This window comes from Ambystoma mexicanum, chromosome 1q (assembly GCF_040938575.1).
Source record: "Ambystoma mexicanum isolate Mex_15411 chromosome 1q, UKY_AmexF1_1, whole genome shotgun sequence".
Lineage (NCBI taxonomy): Eukaryota > Metazoa > Chordata > Amphibia > Caudata > Ambystomatidae > Ambystoma > Ambystoma mexicanum.
The window spans coordinates 1,160,360,749-1,160,378,570 of NC_090922.1; the positions used below are offsets into that span (position 1 = coordinate 1,160,360,749).

Genomic DNA, 17,822 nt, shown 5'->3' on the forward strand with positions numbered 1-17,822 from the left:
GGGTGGGTATGAGGGATGAAGGGACCCACTCAGGGAAGATCAAGGCTGCTCCACCGCCAACACAGTTGGGACAACGCTTTGAGATTATCTTGTAGGAATCAGGGAGAAGGGAGTCAAAAGCAGTGACTGAGCTAGTACTGAACAACATCTCGGTAAGAGTGAAGAAGTCAAAGTCTTCAAGGGGGGAGGCAGATGCCAGAAGAATGTTTGATAGCCACACTTAATGCTTGTTCTGCTAAGTGAGGCCAGTCACCACCCTTGAAGGAATTCCAAGGTGGGGCACAGAGGGGTGGTACACCAGTCAGAGTAGGAGAAGGAGGAGCTGAGATAGAGGAAGGAGGGATAGCAGGGGCGGGAAGGAAGTTGATGAGAGATGGCAGGCGCTGGTTAAAGAGGAGGAGATTGGGTTGAGGCCCCCGAGCTATGATAGTGCCATTGCAATAGACATTGATGATGCACCTCGACGATGAGAAGCCTTCCAAGAGAACTTCCCATCTAGTGCCACCATTAATGGGTGAGGAAGAGGAAGGAGAGACAGCACTGACATAGGTGTCTGCGATAGGTAAGCCAGGAATAGAGGAAAGGAGATCTTTCTTGAACTTTTTTAGCCAGACTTTAAGAGAGAGGGGAGGATAGGTAATAGAATAGCAGCTAGACAAAGTAGGAGAGATGGAGCGAGCCATGAAGATTGCAGAGAGGAGAGTAAGGGATAGGTGGAGATAGTGCACAGGCATGAGCGACTCACCAGTCAGCTTAGTAGCCGAAAGTAGAGGATAGTTTAAAAAGCACACCTATGTTTTAGATTTCCTAAAAGCACTAAAAAAGCACAACATGGAAGTGGCAGCAATTTAAAAAGCACTCCTAGGTTTGAGATTGCCAAAGAGCACTATGGAGGGCAAATATGTTTAAGTCGCTCTTAGGGAGGAAGTATAGGCTAGGCACAAGAAGGCATCAGACTCAGGCTGTAAGTGAGAAGTACATGGAGTAGCCATGTGGAGTGGGCCGGGAGGAGGAGAACAGTTAGCAGTCAGGCTGTGCGACAGTGTAAACAGGGGTCAGCAGGCAGCCAGATGGAGGGAGGGATTTGGTCAAGGGGACGATGGTTGGGTGCGCTTACCAGTGCTGAGTGGTGGCACATTGTTCAAGGATCCAATAACCAAGGAACATAGGAAGTTCAGTGTGCAGCGTGGGTTTGGAAGATGCAGGAGCTGCAACAAGAAGGGTGTGCTCCCTCCAGCTCTGGACAGGGCCAGACATGGCCTTGGTGTGGGCCTTGGTGCTGGGAGCCATTTTAATAACACACATTTATTTACTTTGGTTACATTCTTCAAGAATGGCAAATATATACACTCTATGTGGTACAAATCTAGACTTAGATTCAGTAATAATGCACCAACTGCAGACATTTTTAAATCGGCATGTGAATCCTTAAGTAAGGTGTTACAGCATAGATTAGGGAAAGAAAGGCAGGTTAGTTGTGAACAGTGGCAGAATGATTTCTTTAGAATAGATTAACAATTCTGTGTGAGGATCCCCCCACCTGGGCAACCTGAAAGGGAAGCATTAAGGAGTTACTTATCTTGTCTTTTACAGCCCAGTCCAAAAATGTTCATTAAAGCACTGCTTTCTTTCCACATGTTCCAAAACCCCACATTATCTGAGGTGCCACAGGAGAAAAGGATCCAAGACGAATCTGCGACCCCTTGATGACTCTTGAAGCTGGAAGACACTTTTCCTCGTCACAGTACCTGTGGTGCCTTGGCATGCCAAGTGATGGAGTTTCTTGGCTTTACTCGATGGGACCATTTGAGGATGGACCCCCCTCTGCAAGAAAGAGTTGTTGGGATGCTGAGTGCAAGAGAAAAGTGGAAACCAAGCAGCTTAGGAAAGCCAACATTTTTGGTCTTTGTGCTGGTCTCCATTGGACGGGTGCTACTCCAACTGTGCAGGTCCTACAAAGGTGAAACCTGCTGTGTACTTTTAAAAGACTTGGCAGATGAAGATAAGACCCTTGGGGACCTTGGATGAATCCTCACGGTGACTAGTGCAGTGCCTGAATTAGGTGTCAGGTTTCAGGATTTCGTGGTTCACTGTCTTCTGGATCTTCGGTGCTGCAGCCGCAGCACGGACCTTTGGATGCCTCCTGGTGACCAGGATAGCTTAAGAGACCATTGAGGGGAATTTTAAATGTGATCCCTTCGAAGAGAAAGTGCACTCGCACTTTTTGGTTTACGACCAAATTTAGGTTGTTTTGCCAAAGTAAAAAGTGATTTGCGGCAAAATCGCCTACCGTTAATTCTATCGCAGTTGTTTTTACTTAGGTAAAATATCCCCAAATCACCATTTCGCCCCCAACCTAATATATCAGTTCTGGCTAAAGTTGTCAGTATTTAGGCATTTCTATTTCTAGATGACCGATCCTTGGGGACTGCAAATCTGACTTTTACGCATGGTGCGGAAAAGGGGCTGGCCATTTTGGATGTGGAGATGCCACGTTTCCGATTCTTTTGGATTTTATAGATGCATTTGACACCTTGGACCAACATTTTATGTGGATGTTTCGGGTGTCAGAGGAGGCCTCTCTCCTTGATAGGTTGGCCACAGATAACTTTGAGTCAAATCCTAGAAATTAGTGGGTAGACTGCACATCATGTTTAAGACATGTTCTTATATCTGATTCTTCCTTTTTATTCAAGAAAAATATGCATTTGTGCAAATCTCAAATGGGTTTTCAGCAGGAGGCCCCGAAGCCACACAAATCAAAGTGATGCAGTCTCATTTGCAAGAGCGATATTGCAAATATGACTGCAACAAATTCAACAAATAATCCAGTAACGAAGGTTTTTATCTGTATGTTAATTGTGTTTTCATGTGTATCTGTAAGTATAGACTAAACAAGTTTTACTTTACATTTATCTTCCAAATGTTTGGATTGCACAAACACAATATTAGCAGTTTTCATACGCAATTCTACTGAGGTCTCTTGAGGAGATCCACAGTGTTTCAACTGTCGCCTCTGTTATTAAACTTGCACATCCAAACACTACATTAGCTCAGTCTCTAATAGTGGTACATCTGCATATACCTGTAGAAAATAAAACAGGTCATTTTAAATATCGACGCATATGTGGATCTAAAGAGAACCCTATGGATATATGCAGATTTGGATTTCTGCTAATTAAACGCAAACAAGCAGGAACAAAGATACATTCCTGCTTTTTGCTGTCACGCTCTTGTCTTTCTGCTACCAGGCGGAGGTCCTGTAGGCACTTTAGTATCTAGTCATCTGCCTGTTACACTCTTAAAATCTGTGGGTATCTTGGATCTGCAAACATATTGACATCTTGGGTACATTCCAGAATCAGTCCATTACTCGTTCTAACAGTTCATAAATGATGCATTCTGGTCCTTGAAGACTTTCCCTCTTTCAGACAATAGTAGGGCCGTGCTCAAATGCATCCTATCCATCTGTGCCGTGGCCTGTTATGTTTTTGAACTCTGCAAACATCATGGTACTGAACTGCAAAGTTCCTAATGACTTCTGGTATAAGCTTCAGCCCACAATCTTTTTCCACTTTTTCCAACCAAAAGGTTTCAATATGGTAATTGTAGTCATTCCCTCACTAAAACCGTGTGTTGATTAAGATCATAAGGTAGAATCCTGGATACTGGCTCCTGCCTCACTAATTGTGCCTATGTACCTGTAGGTAGTCACTTTTTGAAAACATGTTACGTTGGAGCTCCTTGGTTTTGCCACTGCCCTTACCATGTTGCTCTGAACCAAACCTTGTCCCTGTTCATTGCTGCTTGCGGTTTCTATTTGAACTCCTCTTTAAGTGGGTTCTTGCTGGGCTGCCAGCCTCATATTGGTGCTAATTAAAGTCACCGCCAGTTTATTGTGACAATTGAAGTATCTGCTTGAATCCACATTCTAGTGTAGATTTTAATTAGTGCCATTTCCAGCACAAGAGTAAGCTCTGCAAGAGTAAGCTTTGTTATGCCTGAATGATTACTTTATGTTCTGTCTTTTCCTCCTCATGCCCTTTCCTGATCTCCAATATGTGATTCTCGACCTACCTTTCTGAGAATTTTCAGTCTGGCCTCTCATGTGACAGATACCTGATCGGGTGTAATCACATGTGAGTTCAAAGTAGCCAGTGACGGTATTACCGGTGGGATACCGGCAAAACTGCCTTACCGGCTCTGCTGTCCGATATCCCAGCATTACTGGGATATTCCGGGCGGCGGAGATGACAGTAAGTTCCCATTTCATGGAGTCCCATGGGATGGGATTGCCTGAAGCACCGGTATTACCAGTGCTGGTGATTCAGGCACATCTTTGCCGGCAGGAGCCTGATCTACCAGTAGGTCAGGCCTGCTGGGAGATCCGTGGCCCCCACCAGCAAACATTTGTTTTGCTGGTCCAGACAAAATGCTTGTGCTATAATTACCAGCATTTTCTCAGGCATTTTTTCCGGACCGGCAAAGTTATGAGGGCCATATTTGTCTCCAATGTTGTTTGGGATGACGAATTGGTGATGGCAACAGCAAACGGTAAACCTAGGGCTAGCATAAGATTTATATTTCCTTGATGTTGACCTTCCCAAGGTCAGGACCCATCCTCAGTCAACTGCAGCTGTACTACTGCTGTTTCTGCTTCAAGCCTAAATTAGCCCTTACCAAACCTCTTAAGAACCAAGCCATGTACTTCAATGCCACCAAACCATTATAATTTCAAGTCCTGACCATTCGCAAAAAAGCAGAACAAGCTGTCCTTCTCTGATCATCTTCTGCAAATAAATTGTAAGTGCCACCCTGAAGGCTAAATATATAACACTCCAAAAGCCCCTATCATCGTGTTTTCTCCATTCTTATTAGCATTCATACGCCTCCATAATATCGACAAAAAAAACTGTCCTCTCAAACTCTCATCTTTGACTGACAGATGAAACTTGTTCACGTTCCACCACTGACACTTGAAACAGCCCAACAAAACAAATGTAATTGCTGCATGTTGTAATTACGAATTTGTTTAGCTGCAACATAAAATGTATAATACCAACCATCCCCAATGTTTCTACAGCATACCCTCAAGAATTGCTACCCAAGCCTGTCTATACATTGTTTTTGTGGAATCGCCAAAAGACATGCATTTATTTATTTTATTTATTGAACATTTGTATGGCGCTTATACATCAAAAAGTGTTTCCAGGCGCCACAAGACAAGGGGAGGGGGCAGAGGTGAAAATAATACAGTAATGGTCCTACTAGGCCTTGTGACATTCGGATTGTGCAAGTGCATTTACATGAAGAGCAGGGAGATGGGGAAAGGGAGAAGTGCAGGGGGAAGGAGGTCCGGGGTTGGGTAAGTGCTAAGGGAGGCCTATAGGGCAAGTGCTTGGGGGAGACGGGATCGGGGTCAACTAGTGCAAAGGAGGGGAATGGAGCAGGCTCAGTAGGCTAGTCGGGGAAGGGTGCCCAAGGGCAAGTGCTGGTAACAGGAGGGGAGGGCTAGACAGGTCAAAGGAGGGCCTGGGCCCAGTAAGGCTCATGAGGGATACAGGCAACCAGACAAGGAGGAAGATGGAACTAGCAGGGGAGGTGGAGAGGAAAAGAGGAGGAGAAAAGGAAGGTCTTGAGAAGCCTCCAGAACTTAAGGAGATCTGATTCAAGATGAAGCGGACCAGGGAGGCTGTTGCAGAGGGAGGCTCCTGCCGAAGAAAGATCTACCCCCCCACTCTCTCTTTGGAGAAACGTCTGACCTGCAGAGAGTTATAGCTAGAAGACTGAAGAACTCTAGCAGGGAGGTATTTAGGGAGAGAGAGTTGAGTGTAGTGAGGTCCCATGCCCCATCCTTGTGGACGATGCAGAGAGTCTTGGATTTGTTCCTTGCAACCACCTGGAGCCATTGGAAAGACCTTAGTGCTGGAGAGATGCGGTCCCTGGGCTTGAGGCCAAGGATACGTTTTACAGTCTAATTCTGGATTAGTTGAAGAGGGCAGAGGGAGGAAAGAGGCAGATTAAGGAAGAGGCTGTTACAGTAGTTCATCGTGGAGAGAACCAGAGCTCTGGAGACATTGAGTTTCAGGGGGAAGGTGAGGAAAGGGAGAATGCCTCTGAGCAGGTGAAGCTGAAAATGTGATTTCTTGACAAGGTCAACGATATGAGGCGAGAAAGAGAGAGAGGAATCAAAGATGACACCCATGTTTTTTGCCTCACACGAGGGTGAGGGGAGGAGGCCTAAGGAGGGCGACTAGAGAGTAGGAGGGAAGAAGGGGACAGGAGTCCCAATGAGAAGGAGCTAAGTCTTACTGACACAAAGGCGGAGGTCGTTGGCAGCACACCATTCCTGAATAGCAGTGAGGCAGTCAACAAGGAGAAGACGAAGGAGGGAAGCTTTAAGAAGAGCTGAGTATAACATTGGAAATGGGGAGGGAAGGTGGAGATCAGGTGGGTGAGAGGGGCAAGGTAAATGTTCAAAGCCACGGCACAAGGTTAGAGCCCTGATTGACGCCTCAGGTACAGAGGGAGTTAGAGGAGAGAAACAGGCCCAGTTGCACTTGCGAGGGCCGGTTCTAGAGGAAAGAGGTCTACCAATCCAGTGCCCAGTCCATGATGCCCAGATCGAGGAGTATCAGAACGGACGGCAAATTAGAGTCAAGGTTTGAGAGCAAGTCATCACGGGTGTTCAGGAGAGCAGATTCCGTATCCCTGGCTGCTATGAAGCCAGACTGGTGGGCGTCGAGACCGCCAACGATTCACTGTGATGGATAAATTGAAAGATGACCAACTTCTCTAAGATTTTGCCCAAGAAGGGTGTAGTGGAAAAAGGGCATTAGTTGGCTGGGCAGGAAGGGTCAGCAGACCACTTTTTTAGGAGGGGCTTCACAAGGGAGTGCTTGAGGGGTGATGGGAAGGAGCGAGTGGCAAAAGAGTGGTTACAGAACTCAGCCAATGAGGGAGCGAGAGAGGCAATATTGTCCTTGATGATTCTAGAGGAGCACCTGTTTGGAGGAGACTTTCATAGAGTAGACTGTCTTGGTAGCCTCATCCGACACTGTGGGTCAGAAGGAGTATAGTAGGGGGCAAGGGGAGTGGTGGGCCAACGGAGGCCCAGGTACATGGTGAGGAGGAAAGAGAGGATAGGATGTCCTGAGTTTTGGTAGTGAAATGGGTGGCCAAGGCCATGCACAGGTCCTCGAAAGGAGGAGGAGAAGTGGAGACAGAGGTAGGATTGGCAAGTTCCTTGCAGATTTTGAAATGTTCATCCACGTTTATGACCCTTGAGATGCGGGCTTGGATATGGGCCTGTTTCATGGAGCGGATGGAGAGTCTGTATTGCCTTTGAAGCAGGAGACAGGCCAGTTTGTTAGAGGATGTGCCAGAAGCCAAGCATTTCCGCTCAGCGACTTTGCACTTGCATTCAAGCGAGGCTAGGTCGGAATCATACCAACTATTGTACTTGGAACCAAGCTTCATGCAGATCCTCATGGCAGGGGCAAGGATATCAAGGGTGTTCGAGATGGAGAGGTGAAGGTTAGCAAGGGAAGAGTCAGTGTGGGAGTCGATGGCAGGAGTGGGGGGGGAGGAAAGAAGGAGGCAGCGAAAGCATCCACTGACACTCATTTCATCGGTCAAATGACAGAGAAGGAGACTGGCAGTGCAGGAAAAGGCTTAGCCGGGGTGCTTGGTTGATCCAGATGGGAGGAGAGGAGAGCATGGTCGGGAGGGGTAGTGAGAGGGTCAGAGAAGGAGATATCAGCTGGGATGAGCGCATCCAAGGTGTGCCTTGCTGAGTGGGTTGGACCACAGGGAAGAATGGTGAGGCAAAGGTTGCAGAACAGTAGAGCGACTGTATCTGACAGATCTAGGTGAATGTTGAAGTCTTCAAGGATGAAAAGCTTAGAGGTAGAGGTCAGAAGAGGCAAGGTCAGTCCACTCCAAAAGGAAAGAGGAGATCGGCCCAGGAGTCCTGTAAATGATAGAGTGAGCGAGAGGGTCGGAGAGACGCAAAGCTTGCAGACAAGATATTCAAAGGAAGAGTAGAATTTAGCGGGTATGACAGAGGCAGGGACCCATTCAGGGAAGACAAAAGCCACTGCACCACCAGACCGGTTAGACCTGGGGTGGAGAGGATCTTGTAGCCCTCAGGAAGGAGAGAGTCAAAAGCAGTGACAAAGGTGGCATTGAACCATGTCTCGCTGAGAGCGAGGACTTCAAGATCAAGGTCTTCAATGAGGTGACAGATGTCAGAGGAATGTTTTACAGCAGAACGAGAATTGAGGGTAGCTAGGTGAACCAAGTTTCCACCGGTCTTCCGAGGTGGGGTACAGAAATGAGGTACACCCACCGGTGGGGGCAAAAAGGCCACAGAGGTGGAAGAAAGAGGAGTGATAGGAGAAGGGAGGAAGTTAATGAGAGAGCGAAAAAGCCTATCAGGAAGGATGTGGTTTGGTTGAGAGCCCTGGGCCATGATAGTGCCATTCTGGTAGATATTAATGAAGCATCTGGATGGTAAGTGTGCCAAGAGCACTTCACATCTGGTTCCAGCATTAATGGGTGAGGAGGAAAAAGTGGAGAGGATAGAAACCATATGAGGAGTCCATAGGTCAAGAGAGGATGTCAGATGTAGTCTTCCTGGAGGAAGCACTGACGTAGGTGTCAGCAGTAGTCAATCCTGGGCTGGAGACAGGAGTGCTTTTTTAAATGTTTTCCTTCCAGTCTTCGAGAGAGGGGTAGGAAAGGAGAAAGAATAGCAATTGATAGGATAGTAGATAGGAGAGATGGAGAGCACCATAATTGAAGGTGGGGCTAGAGAGCAGGAAAGGGGATTGCACAATAAACGCAGAACTCAGCAGGCGGCCTAGCAGCAATCTGGTGAAGAGGAATCAATGCAACAAATGACAACAGTAAATCAAGTGGTAAGAGGGAAGGACCTAGGTTACAACAGGCAGTGGGTGGAGCATGAACATTTCACAATATGAAGCAATAGCCATTACTTATGAAAGGAGATTCAAATGCCAATATGTGAAAATCCAGCGGTATTAAAACATTCAGATACTATTATCCAAAATACTTTCAAAATGCCAGCAATAGGATGAGGCAGTGGGTGCAAAGGAAATCGGAACATACAAGCAGGATTGCAGCAGTTAAATGAGGTAGGCAAGGTTTTAAATAGCCCGATTCGATTTTAGAACATACAGGCAACATTGCAGCAGTCAAATGAGGCAGGAAAGTTGTAAACAAGCAGAATCGAATTTAAAGCTTACAGGCAAGCAATTCAGACTGTAATGTGGGCCAATATGCAAGAAGTGAAGGTGTCAAGGTAGTTACTTAAGGTGAGGCAGGGTGGCGGTGGAGGGTTACAGTAGGAAAAATATGGGAAAGTCAAAGTTAGTAACAATGCCGGAGGCGGGCCATAACAGGCTGTGGAAACAAGGAAGAGTGGGTGTAGGAGACCCCAACAGAGAGGAGTCGGATCGGGAGCAATGAACTAACGGGGAAGGAACAGCGGGTGAAAGGAGGAATGCAGACAACCAAATTTAATAGCGTAGATCAGTTAGGCCGCATCAGATGGGAGCATACTGACGGTGAACAAATGTCATTGGCAGTGGGGTCCAGGAGGAACGGACACACAGTGATGCAGGTGGCAGGAGGAAGCCTGTGAGGGAACGGGAGTCTAACCGGCTCAGTGCGGGGTAGAGATGAGGAGACACATGTTGATGATCCACAGATGCTGGCCTGAATGTGGCCCTCTGATGGTGGCTGGCCTTTGCCTACCAGCTCCCGGGCCTTGCAGAGGTTAGAGGGGCCACAATACCAATCAAATGGCTCGATGAATGTAGGTAGTGTGCCTTAGTACAAGGCATTTTACTTGGCGGCCATGTTGTAGAAGGCCAAGTAGATAGGACGTAATGGAGTTTCTCAGGCTACGAGAGCCTAATACACAATGTTGCTGCTAGGATGGTGGCCAGGGAAGAAGGCCCAGACAAGGAAGTCAGAGCCCTTTGAAGGTGGTCCTTGGAGAGGGGCAGCGCACACCTGCCAGCTCCCTGGCCTTGCGGGGACTAGAGGGGCCACGAGACTAATCAGATGGCTCGAAGGATGCAGTTAGTTTACCTTAGTACAAGGCATTCACCATGTGGGCCATGTTGTAGAAGGCCTGGGTAGATATGAAGCAATGCAGTTCTCCAGGTCACAAGAGCCTAATCCACGGTGTTGCTGCCAGGAAGGAGGCCAGGAAAGAAGGCCCAGACAGGGAAGTCAGATCCCTTTGAAGGTGGCCCTTCGAAAGGGGGGCCGACGTTCGCCTGCCAGCTTCCTGGCGTTGCAGGGATTATACAGGCTACAAGACCAATCAGATGGCTCAATGGATGCAGGTAGTGTGCCTTAGTACAAGGCATTTAGCCCGGCGACCATGTTGTAGAAGGCCCGGGTACATATGAAGTAAGGCAGTTATCCAGGCCACAAAGTTGCTGCTAGGAAGGATGCCAGAAACCATATCCATGAATCCCAGAATGCTCACTCAACCAGTTTTCTCAATTGCAGGGAGAGATGCATGTGGATTTCTGTCAGTGCCTGTAGCCAATCCACAAAATCTTAACCACTTTGAACCAGAAAGTGATTTAGCAACACACTAGTCAAGGCTTGGTACGTGAAGTTCTCTACATGGAATTTTCCATATCAAACATTGGAAAACAAACACTGAGCACTTTCGTACTTGTCGATTGCTTAGGACCCTCTGTCGTCCAGAAACCATGCTGAGACCGCTACAGCGTTGGTTTTGAGCCATGAAGAAGAATCAAGACGAGTCGCAGTGAACGGCCGTGCCTCTCTGACTCTGTATGTCATCCTGGGTCTGAAGAAAGACCGGGTGACGCTGTCAGAGCTTACGTGGTGATGACCGTGACACTGTGCTCTACCTCCCCAAAGGAACAACAACAAAACAGGCTGAAAAACAGCCGGTGTGACGAGGTCCCCCCGGCAGGCGTGCTATTGGATACAACCCCTCTGGAACTAGTGGCACAATAATTACAAGAGTTACAGTAATGACAACAAACAAAACATGAAATGGAATTCCCTAACTAGCTATAATTTCATTTAACAACAACAATAGTCCGTTTTTCTTACCTTATCAAAAGAGGTTCCTGGTGTCTATGGAATCCAGTTGAATGATCCTGGGACCTTACCTAATTACCTTTAAAGAAACAGAATGAAGGCGGTTAGAAAGGTGCATGGCCCGTGGCATCGTGGGGTTTGCACCATTGCGAGATACCAAGCAGTGGTATCTCTGGGCTTACATACATTGGAAAGGGAAGTGCGCAAAGGCAGAGTGGAGAGGATAGAGCGTTGTACGCCGTGATGTCACAGGTCATGCAGACGTCGATATGTGGAAGCCAGGAATACTGCGACATTGGGAATCCCCAAAACGCCATGGATGTCCATACCGGGAATGCAGACCGGGAATCCTTGGAGCCCATCGCGGAAGCCCGACCCTCCCAGGTAAGTTTGGTGGCGGCAGCTGGCGTGTCTGCCACATCCTAACTGACGTTAGCCCATTAAAAATTAGGTAACGGCAGTAGTGGGAGTCCCGGGAGATGATACAGGGATCAATAGAGAACACTTAGTTTACTCGTCCCAGTGAGTCGACAAGTGTCCATAAGAGTGAGAATTACTCAAGGACTCCCAGTGAATCATCAAGTACCCACAAGAAGGAGAATTACAGTGGAACATGTTGCAACAAGACAGAAACTGAACAAAGGAGTACACATAGTTGTTTGTGCTACTATATAAACCGCACAAATAAAGTTAGTTTATCCGACAAAGAGAAATTTGATATGAAACTTGATTATGAGGAAGTAAGGAATCGGAGGAATACAGAGAACCAAGATCAAGTAAAGAAGCATTTCAGTACGAAAGGGTCAAAACCCAAACACAGCGTGGAGACAAAAAGTTTATCTACAGAAGGGGAAGGGACACCAGAAAGGTGGTAAAGTGCCAGAGAGGAACTGAACAAGTTGATCTAAGAAATAGCCAAGAACTATCTACAAATCAGTTACTAGGGCTGGAAAAGCCTATCCAGGAGAAGGGAGTCATTCTCCTGGACTTTTTGTTGTTTGCTCTTAGTGGTAGTTCAGTATACATTAGCTTTGAGACAGAGGACAGACTGTTTACTTTTTGGACTTCACTACAGATGATGAGTACAATAGTTAGTTTTGTTAGGTGGCGAAACACATAGAATAGGGACAGAAAGGCCTTTTTCTTATAATTGAAATAAATCACTTGCTAAAAATGCCAAAAGCTGGTCAGTCTCCTTCATCTGACCTACCAGATCATGAACTCAAGGTTTCACAGGTGCCTATAAGTACAGGAAAAAGGCGACGTACAGTATTGTTAGTGTTCAGATCCATGAAAGCAGTTTGAGTAAAGAAATGGGAGGACTGAATGTGCCCAGTGACTATCATTATGGTGAGTGATATTTTAAGACAGAAAAGGTAAAAATCTATGAAAAATAGGAACATTTTGGTCTATAATCAGGAGCCTCTTCTATTAAATAGGAATGGTTGTGTATGGCACCCCCATCTGCTACAATGTACAGTATGTTTTCATGCTTAATTCTCCTTCTGTGGGTGAGCTTCCCATTGAAGTGGTAGTAGATGGCAGAGCACATGAGTGAAATCCGGAGGATGTCAAACCATTGTAGAATTATGTAATAGAATTCCAAGCCAAAAACAGGGGGTAGGCTGTGAGCGGTACGCAAGGTACGTAGAAGTCTGGAGTTACATTCTTTCTTAGAGTACTCTGAGTATGGCCATTAATGCTTGGCTCCTTAATAAGCTGCTATTGAAATGGTCCATGTGGAAGGGTGCAAACTACTTGCAAGCGAGGAGAGGGGGAATTGGAGTAATGCACATTTCAATAAAGAAACACCATTAGAACATACTAAAGTGTAACCAATGTAAAAAAAAAAAGAGAGCACTACCTTAGGATTCAACGAGTGCAAGATAGACTATGCAGAGCCCTTCAAACAATCCATACTAAATGACACTGCAGCATTTCAAGCACATTTAGAAACAAAATCATTTGAATAAAGGTAGGTCTTACATTAGAACATGATTCAATAAAATGCTTACCTATTTTTAATTAGTGACAAAACCAGCATTTGGTGTCAAGGGCCTTTGAACATGGGCATTATGACCACACAATGAGTTATCGAAACCTGTGCAGCTTCTTGGTACAGGCTGCGGCACATCTTCTCCTTCACCAACCTGTGCAGCTCCTGCTGGCCCAATTGTACGTAAGCTTTAACCTCATATTGTGTACAGTGCAGGTATGTTTGTTTTTTCCATCATTTAACGGATAAGATGTATATCATGATTTATGGTGATGAAGGTTGTACTGAAAGCTTGTACTTTTTGATGCTGTGTGTGGTAAGTAAGAACCTACAGTAAATGGAATCACTGAGGAAGGCTGTAACTACAGTACAAAATACAGAAAGGACTGATTGTTGAAAATTGAGCCAAGAAGCATGATAAAACAAAGCAGATCCATCAGAAGAACTAGGTAGAGCACCATACATTAACAGCCAGAGCCAAACAATGATGCCATCCTAGAAGTTAACAGACGTTCGTCAGCCCAGGCGCCTCAACATGGAGGCATGATAGTGGGGGACAGCAAAAATACATTTTTATCTAAGCAAAGCACAGCTTAGGAAACAGTGCAAATCTTACTTAGAATGGGACAATCTGGACTAGTGGTATCAAAGTATGCCCGATCGTTGACATGAAAAATAATACAACTTTTTTTAAAGTAATTAATTACGTACCCTAGAAATTCTAGCCTGCTTGGCTATTTCATACGAATTTACAAAAAATGGGCAACTGATCAAACATCATGAGAGAAGTATTCTACCATCACCACTGTGTCATTTTAGAAACTAAAAGTTGGACATGAATGGATAGTATGCCTAGGGTTAGTCACATTTATTAGTCATCATTTCTGAAAGCAGTACATCTTGAAGATTTGGAGCTAAAACCAGTTTGCAGTCCCTGCTGAGTGGATACCATCCCACATATCAGGTTTGTTGGCCTCCTTTTGTCTCAGTGGAGGCACTCTCAAGCTTTTGGCACACATTTTAAATGTTTATTAATAATTTGTTACATAAAGAGAAGTAAATAATCTTCCCTGTGTTATTGAAGATTTATCAAATGTGTACTAATTAATGCTGGTGTGTATTTTAAAATGTTCCAAGCGGTGCACGAGCATGCACAATTAATGTAGCATTCCCTTTTCATAAAATCTTAACTGCATGTGAAAGTTAGTAAGCTACCTAAAAAGAGACTGTCCACATTTTTTGCATATGTCAAGCCTTCTTCTTCGCGGCCTAACACTGCTCCAGGAAGCATGCAACGTCCAGTTCGGTTAGAACCTCTTCCGGGCAGTGCAGTGAAGACAACGTCCTCCACACAACCAAAGACTTCCGCACTTGATGCTGATCATCAGTTTGCCACCATGGTGAGTAACTTTCTATTATTTATATACCTGTATTATAAATATATTGACTGTTTGATTATTAGATTAAATACCAATCGTCTTTGCATGGAAGTCGAGAAGTCAAGTGTGCCTTCAACTGTTACTTGGGACAATTGTTTTTGTAAAACATGGTACAAAAAGTGCCCAATAGGGTACATGGTCAGAAACGTTGTCGCACATTCTAAATGTTTGGAAAGTTACAATCCAAAAAAGAATCTCTCAATTGCCCAGACCTTTGTTTAGGGCTTGGGAATAATTCTCTAAACATAGGCTTTCTATATGTTTTCATTGAATATATTTAATATTCATTAGGGGTTTATTAAATTATACTTTACATCTTGGTAAAGGTAAGCAGGTTGTTATTGCAGGTTACAGGCAGCAATTTGTTGTTAAAAATGTTCTGTATTTACACACTAGGTCTTCACCCTGTCAGCTAGGGTCACCTGTAATTTCTAGGTTCAACATGGGCCTTAGAATTAATTACAGTTTATAACAATGTGACCAGATGCCACCATGTCACCTGTACTTGTCCAACCAATGTTTAGTCTCTCAAAGGACCTAATCGGACAGATAGACCAGATTCATATTTTCTTATTAGGTTACTGGTCCTGATGCACCACAATCTCCAATGCTATTTTGGGGCTTCATGTTATAGATAGAACTTTGCTTTGGGACAGCTCATGGCCACTCTGAGTGTGGGTTGAGTGTTGACAACCTCACAGTTAAAGTATCTTTGACAATTCTTGCCAACAGGAAGGTTTGTTTGTTTATTATTTATAATGCGCGAGCATACCCTAGGTTAACAGGGCACAGCAGTTACAAGTATATGCAAGGCTTAGTTACAACAGCAAGAATATATACAACAAGAATAAACATGCACAGTGAAATAATAACTGGATTATGTACATATATACAGATAAACAACTGTGACTAAATATGTACAGAAGGAGAGAATATGCAGGACTTGACACCTAGGAGTGTTAGAAGGCTTACGTTTTCAGCCATAGAACTACCTTAGAATGGAAGTTCTGATAGGGCAGGTCGATTCCGAGGGTTGGTGGTAGGGAATTCCACAGTTTTGCTGCTTTCACTGGAAAGCTGTTACCCCCTATGGTAGAGCATTTAAAGTTAGGGACAGAGAGACAGTCTTTGTAGACTGTTCTTGTGGGTCTAAGGGAGGTCTGTCTGTGAAATCTGTCAATCAGATAAATCAGTGCAGCGTTATTGAGGGACTTGTGAGTGACGGGGGTTTTTAGGAGAATTCTGTCATTGATAGAAAGCCAGTTGTTCTGTTGACTGTGTGCTGTAATGTGATCTCTTCTGGAGATGCCCAATGCTGTTCTAAGAGCATTATTTTGAAGGGTTTGTAGTTTACTGGTAGTGGCTTTAGCAGCACCAAGATAAAGAGCATTGCAATAGTCCAGGCGGGACAGTATGAGGGCTCTCGCAAGGGTTAGGCAGCTTGTGTCAGTCAAAAAGGGTTTGGCTCCATGGATCAGTTTACACATGTAAGCCGTAGAAGAGGCTAAGGAATTCACCTGTCTTTTGAGAGAGAAGTTGGAGTCTAAGTAAAAACCTAATGTTTTGACCTCTTGTCCTACTTTGATGCTATTGCCATCAATTGTGACGGAAGAGTAGACCGGGCCTAATTTCTTTAGACTAGAGGTAGTGCCCAGGATGATGAGCTCAGTTTTATCATCATTCAGGCATAGTCCATGTGTGGCCATCCATGCCTGGATGATGATGTACACTCTATTCACCAAGGCCAAATCCTTGCCATAATCCCCAGAAAGTGGAAGGAGGATCTGGGTATCATCTGCGTAGTTGGTGTAGGCAATACCAAGATGATCCAGATCATCGAAAAGGGGCTTGGTAAATATATTGTACAGAGTGGGCGAAACACGTGAGCCCTGTGGCACACCACATGTGATGGGTATGGGATCTGCTGCTGCTGTGGGTGAGAAAACCCTTATAGTTGTGACCGATTGCCATTTGCTAGATGAAACCAGACTCCTTTTTCACATTTTAGGAGCTCTAGCTAAATGGGTTATGCATAGAAGTTAGTCCTGCCAAACAGTCTTTTTCATGATATTGTCTGTGCCTAAAATTGGCTTTGCCTGTGTTGGCTTTCTGGACTCATGGTGTGTGACACTGAATCATTGATATACATATAGTGGACACACATGTACACATTTTGCTGTGTAGTCTAATGGCAAACCAGCAACCTTTAATCAGTCAGGTGGATCTTTTCCAGAGGAGAATCTTACAAGCACCAGTAGTAATCCAGCCCCTCCAAAGACTCATGCCACGACTTCACACCACCATCCAAGTTCAATTAACAGGGTGGCGATGAGAGCCCTGTGAAAGGGATTAGGAAGGCTACGAGGGTATGGAACCTACAGACAGAGGAGACAAAACAGATGTACGATTTAACACTATAGCTCATGCTGTCTGTCTCCTGCATATATCTGTGTAACCCCATTGCCACCTGCACATAAAGAATACATGCTGTTTAGTATTCCTGTGCAGTTTCTTTCTGAAGAAGGTGGGAGAACATGCAAAACACTAAATTTGCTAACTGCATGTTCAAAATCTAATGTCCACACAATAGTCCTTGTTTGATGACTAGTTGTAAGTTGCTAACACCCTCTGTGTAAGTCGACCAGTGGGCTCCACAGAAAACACATAAGGCCTTATTATGAAATGGATAGTTTGAATAGTAGCTGCAAACACATGCTCCACCAAGCTCTGACTATTGGGTTTGCTTTTGCTCTTTATAAGTACTTGTTCAAGCATGTCCCTTTTGGATTTGCCTCACATATTCTTTAGGCCCTTTCCTTTTGGTCTACTGTATTCAGGGTTTCTCAATTTAACAGTGAAAAGTTTCTTGCATGCTCTCTTAGCATTCTCTCCAGGTTCCTGTATTCAGGTTTTCTCATTTTACATAGCCACATTTTTAATAGGCTTTATGAGCTTTCTCTGAAGGTTCCTCTAATCCACATTTCACAAACACTCGTGTTTGCTCTGGGAACTCTTCTGGTTCCTGCATGCTTTGTTCCTATGTGTACCTCTCAAATGCACTTGGGTCACTGGCACTCAATCTCAGGGTATTGCACCCACCTCCCTGCTCCACCGTCCCACATCCTTTTCATAGGGTTTTGATGCCATCTCTGTCCAATGACTAGGGTTTATCTTCTAAGCCTATCTCAAGGCACGTGGCTTTCCTAACCATTACACTACATTCTCTGATTCTCTTGCCTGGAGCATCATCTTCATGGAGCAGGTCGCTC

At 45.0% G+C, this 17,822-nt stretch overlaps 1 protein-coding gene across 2 annotated transcripts in view; it reads left to right on the forward strand.

Annotated features, from left to right (window-relative positions):
- The window catches only part of ERICH3 (glutamate rich 3), a 728,475-nt gene that overhangs the window by 231,462 nt on the left and 479,191 nt on the right, over positions 1–17,822 (forward strand). For both annotated transcript variants that reach the window (XM_069641907.1, XM_069641908.1), the window contains exon 6: positions 14,368–14,514. In XM_069641907.1, the coding sequence (XP_069498008.1) occupies positions 14,368–14,514 (147 nt within the window). The remainder of the gene's footprint in view (positions 1–14,367; positions 14,515–17,822) is intronic.